The sequence below is a fragment of the Pteropus alecto genome, unplaced genomic scaffold (genome assembly GCF_000325575.1).
Source record: "Pteropus alecto unplaced genomic scaffold, ASM32557v1 scaffold104, whole genome shotgun sequence".
NCBI lineage: Eukaryota > Metazoa > Chordata > Mammalia > Chiroptera > Pteropodidae > Pteropus > Pteropus alecto.
In genome coordinates, this window is record NW_006436664.1 from 3,283,886 (window position 1) to 3,289,529 (window position 5,644).

Sequence of the window (5,644 nt, forward strand, 5' to 3'; positions counted from 1 at the left end):
AGGTGAGAGATTTCAGCATGGAAACCTCAGATTCTCTTGCTCCCTCTTGAAAAGGAAGGACACAGGAATTCAATTCAGGAAAATCATAGGACACCTGTATCACACAGTAAGTACTATATTCTGAATCAGATTACCCAATGAGGAAAGGACAGAACTGAAGTACCTGCTCATACTGCTAGGATGTTGAACTGAAATGAGCTTTCAAATGGTGCTTAAAGAGTGGAAACATAAAGAAAATTAGAGAGGTGGAGAAAGGAATTGTCTTTTGAATACCAACTATGTGCTGGGCACTATCTTAGGCATTTTTTGCATGCTATTCAATTAATGTGGTATATTTAGTTTAGGTACAGTTTACTGATCACAAAACAACCAGCAAATGTCATGGATCACAGGTCTGACTTGTGGCAAGCCTGAGAAGGAAACTCATGTATCTGGGAAAATGAGATACAGATTGATGAGGTCTGTAGCATTTGAAGGTTTATTCAGCTTTAGAATGCTTCTGACAACCTGTTCATTCCTCCCCTTCCACCTTCCCCTCTCCTTCTCCTCCCCTCCTCTCTCTCTCCCCTTCTCCCTCCTCTCTCTCTCTCTCTCTCTCTCTCCCTCCCTCTCCCTCTCCCTCTCCCTCTCTCTCTCTCTCCCTTCTATTATCTTTCCCTGGGATGTAAGTTAGCAGTTATTTAGCTCCCATAACAAAGTATGAGGTCATAAATGAAGGCATACAGTAATTTAAAATGATCGAAATATCATTTAGCTTGATAGCGACAGCAAACCATAGAGAGTATAACCCAGTGCACTGCTTCTTATTCACAATTACTCAAAGTTGTTTTTCCCCCCTCTCTTTGCTAATGGAGTTTTCCTTTTTAAGAGATAAGTCAAAGTGTAACCTTAATTTTGGTAAAATTTCCAAAGGTAATCGGAAACTTTTCTTTTTAAAATCTAAATGAAATATAAAACAACCAAGCCAATGTGCGTGTGGCTTTAAGTAATCTGTTGAAACAGTAAAATTCAAATGCCGAAGTCAGACAGCTTGCAACAACATAATACATTTGTTTATTTAGTTAATATTACAATGGTAACAGGTGAAGAGCACTAGATTTGTATCCTCTTAAGAGGTTAATAATCAAGATTGTGATTTGTAAATTTCACTGTAACCATTAAAAAGCTATTTTCCAAAGGAGTAATAACATATTATTATTAAGGGACAAAACTAAACTTTCTGATTTATGACCAAAAGCATATTTTGGTTCATTAGTTTAAACTACACATTAGAAACATTTTAACTCTTAGTTACTGCTTTCAGGAAAGCACAATGTTCTTGAAGCAAATATACACAAACATCTTTTTCCATAGTGATTTCAACCATTGTGAGAGAACCTGAGAGCCCCAGATTGACTATCTCCCATTGTTATACACTCTGGCTCACTTAAGCAATCAACCAACAGAAAATGTAGTTAGTGCCTACTATGTACAAGCCAGCATAATGGAGCAATACTGGAAATACGAAGAAGTAAAATTATTGGTCCTTTGCCCTGCTCAGGTTTCCAATGTAGTTGGTAAGATTAAACATAGACGCAAGTTACTCTACTTTCAATGTCTTCAAAAGAATGATGATATGAACTAGATTCTATGTTAGAATCACCTATGCTGGACACTAGAGGAAGCAGAGACATAAGCAGGGACATCCTCAGCACTGAGTAAAGTCTGTCTGAAACAAGTTTTTCAGATCCAGGTTTGAGTGCTGCTTGAATCCCCCTTATCTGAAAGCATTTTGACCAGCCTCATACCTGTCACTGTTAGTGGCTATATTTGGGAAATGTTTCATGGACTCATGACAATGGAGCAATATAAACAAACATATATAACATGTGAATATGTATTATATATTCAAATCATATATAGGGTGAAGTTGAAAGCTAGGAGTTCAGGGCTTCCCACTCTGCAGTAGAGGGGGCTAACTCATAATTATAAGACAAGCAAAAATAGAAAGCCTAGAGGAAAGAATAAGAACAGAGAATCCAGGAATAAGAAGAGCTTTTGGGAGGGCCTTGGGGAGAGAGCACCCCCGCATCCCAAGTGTGGTGGGCGGAGGAGCCTTGGGCTAGGCAAGTAGAGGAAAGGAAAGCAGAGACACGTTTTCAAACAGTACAAATAAATAAATAAATATGTTAACCAAGAAAATAACTTATTAGGCACCACCGCTTGAAATGCAGCAACCCTCAAGTGTCCGACAGGCCCTCTCTCTAGCCTGCAGGTGACAGCAACGCAGTCGGGATTGGCCAAGGCTCTGAAGGCACCACCTGAAGTCCCAGTCCCGTGCCTGGTCTTCGAGATAAACCGGAGCAGGAAACTGAGTCTGTTGTTACTCTTAGATATGCACCTTCAGAAGCTTGGGTGAGGGAGAAACAGTATAGCTGCAGCCACGCTCCGGGAAGGCCCCCTGGGAAAGTGCGCCGTGTCCCGCGTGGCCTAAAGCAGACCAGCATTCCGGGAGTGATGGTCTTTGAAACCAAAAACGACGGCTGTGCGCCGGACTGGAGGGCAGCTTCCATTACAACCCCCCAAACCCCAGAATCTTCAAAGAACCCTCTCGGTCCTTGTTCTCAGCTCCTTTTTGCTCCAAAGGGGGGTTTGGATGGGGACTGCAGAATGCCTAAGGTTCGAAGCGCGGGACCAATTTTACTAAGCACCTGGCTCCGCTCTGGGTGGAGTGGGAGTGGTTGAGGGGCTCGGAGAAGGACACATCCTCCTCTGATAGTAAGAGAAAAGACCAGCTGCCCAGTTCATTCTAAAGTCGTACTTCCCTTGAAGTAGGGATTTGTAAAGGGAGAGCGGTAGTTCTCGAGACTCCGCTAGAGGCACCAGGCAGAATCTGGCGAGCAGAGGGACGCGGCGGGGCGGGGCTGAGGGCCAGCTGGGGACTCGCCCCGAAGAAAACTCGTGGCGATAACCGTGGCTCAGCTTAAATAAACAGAAATAACGGCCGGCGCAGCTGAGGGTCAGGCCGAGTTGGCAACGTTAATGAGTTCAGTATCTGCACCAGCAGGAGGGGCGGAAGGATAGATCGAATTACAGAGTGGGGAACACAGAGGGGTGCAGAAGTACAAGCGCAGTGGAGGGAGGAGTGAAAGTAAGAGACAGGAGAAAGAGGTCCGAAAACCTTCCTAGTTTATAAGCAAAACTTGCCCAATTCCACCTTTGTCGCGCACTTTCTCCGGGGCTCCACGCGAAGCTCCCTGTATCCTAGCCCCACTTTGCCCCACTGCACCCCGACCCCCACGATAATTTCACCTCTCGTACTCAGACTCCCTTTCTCCTTATCTTCCCCAACCCTTTGCGCGGGGCTCCTGAGTGGTCCCGGCTCAGAGAGTCGTGAGCCGGGACGTGCAGGTGCCGTTACGGAAGACGCCACCGGACTCCAGGTTCTCGGGTTGAAAGTCCTCCACGCTATAGGCGCGGCTCTTGAGGGCGGTGGCGTAGTAGTCGACCGGCTCTTCCGCGGCGTTGTCCATCCAGCTGAGGCACAGGATGCGCTGGAAAGAGCGCTTGAAGTTGTCCGAAAGGAAGCCATAGAGAATGGGGTTGGCGCAGCTGTTGGCGTAGCCGAGGATGACCGACAGCTGGCTCACCGTGGCGTCGTCCTGCTCTGCAAACACATTTACCAGCTGCACTACATAAAAAGGCATCCAGCAGATGACAAATACCATCACCACCATCATCACCATTAGGGTGATCTTGCGCTCTGAGCGCTTGCGCTGCTGCCAACCGGCCTTGAGGGCTACCATGCGCATTTTCGCGATGATGAGCACGTAGCACAAGCAGATGGCCCCGACGGGCAGCAGAAAACCCATAAGAAATGTGTACAACACGAAGCCCACCAGCCAGCGCTGGGCGGGCTCGGGCATGAGCATGTTGCAGGCCACCGTGCCGTCACTGTTGGCTGCAGTGCGCGAGAAGACCACGATGGGCAGAATGACGAGCAAGGACAACACCCACACCCCCAGATTCACCACCTTGGCCACGGTGGGCCGGCGGTAGCGTGCTGCCTTGATGGGGTGCACCACCGCCACGTATCGGTCGACGCTAAGCACAGTCAGACAGTAGATGCTGGTGAACATGTTGACTGCGTCCACACTGAGCACGAGGCGGCAGAGCAGCGCCCCGAAGGGCCAGTGGCGAAGCAACGTGGAGGTGACTAAGAAGGGCACACTAAGCATGAGCAGCTCGTCGGCAATGGCCAGGTTGAGGATGTAGATGTTGGTGGCCGTCTTCATCTTGGCGTAGCGCAAGATCACGTAGATGACCATGGAGTTCCCACACAGCCCCACTAGGCACACCACGGAGTAGATGAAAGAGATGAGGATGGCGCTGCCCTGGCCCTCGCTCAAGGTCCCATTCTGGGACGCATTTCGCCCCGGCTCCTCCATGCCGTCCGCGGCGCTGGCCCCTGGGCCCCTGCTGCCGCCGCCTTCGCCACAGCTGCCCGGGCTGGGGCTAGGAGAGGAGGGAGAGGAGGCGGTGCCATTGGCGAACATCTTGGCTGGTGGGGCTGCCGGGGCTGGGGCGCTCTCTTCGCACCCCCGCCGCTTGCGCCCTCACTCTGCACCCTGGCCGCCTGCCCACAGCTCACTGTCGCCGAGCGCCCAGGAGTAGCGCACAGCTTCTGCGGGTAGCCGCGGCGGGGCGCATAGCCCAACCGCTGCCTGCGCGAAGCCGCTTGCAGCTCCGGGGCGCCTGGGCACAAGTGAGCGTGGAGAGGGGAGGCCGAGAGGCTGGAGCCCCGCGCCGCACAGCCATTAACTGGCGCGGCTCTGAGCTGGTGAATGATTAATAGGCACCACCAGCGCGTCAGCAGCTACGAAAAGGAAGGGGGTGGGGGAGAAAAAGAGGAAGGCAGGCAATACAGGAGGAGGCTTATCACCCCTCGCCCCCTTTTTCTTTTCCCTTCCCAGTCCTGCGCTCCAGTCAACTCGAGCAGCTGCTTCCGGGGCTCTCCTGCAGCACCCTTTACCAATCCCTCGGGCGGATCTGGGGAGTTTCTCCGCCTTCCTGGAGGATGGGTGGAAACTAAAGGTGTAGATTCTGTCCCATTCCGCCCAGATTCTGTCCCATACATACATTCAGTTACCATAGGCAAAGACTGAAGCCGACCCCAGGCATAGATGTCTGGAGTTCATTCTCAGTTTCCCTCTGCTGCTACTCACCCGAGGGACCTCAACTCCACTTCGGTCCAACCCTCCAGAGCCCTAAACCCCCACCTCCCGACTCTGCTTGCCCTGCTTCTCAGACCCGCCGCGGAAGCTCCCGGTCTTACTTACCTAGGGCGCACTACCTCCAGACCCACGCGTAGGTGGCCCGTGCAAAGTGCCTGTGCAGCCTGGTAGCGCAGTGACGTTTTTTTGCGCGTTCCAACTCCTTTCTTTGGGCCGGACCCCAGCACAGGCTCCCACACAGATACTCTTGTAGTCACGGAAACTGACCCTAAGCCGCGAGCCTTAGAAGGAAGAGGGGCTTCTGCGTTACATCACCGCAGGCAGCTCTTCGCAGGCGGGAGTGTTCAGGGGCCTGGGTAAACCACTGCGAAATCTTATTAAAGCTTGTAGTGCCCAGAGCCCCCTACGTCTCCCTGAGGAATATCGACTAC

The 5,644-nt window shown here is 51.0% G+C and overlaps 1 protein-coding gene across 1 annotated transcript; it reads right to left on the reverse strand.

Moving 5' to 3' along the window:
• Positions 1-1,030: 1,030 nt before the first annotated feature.
• SSTR1 (somatostatin receptor 1) lies at positions 1,031-4,917 on the reverse strand. Its single transcript, XM_015590602.2, has one exon. The coding sequence runs from the start codon at positions 4,533-4,535 to the stop codon at positions 3,363-3,365; it is 1,173 nt and encodes a 390-aa protein (XP_015446088.1). The 5' UTR covers positions 4,536-4,917; the 3' UTR covers positions 1,031-3,362.
• Between the last annotated feature and the right edge of the window lie 727 nt (positions 4,918-5,644).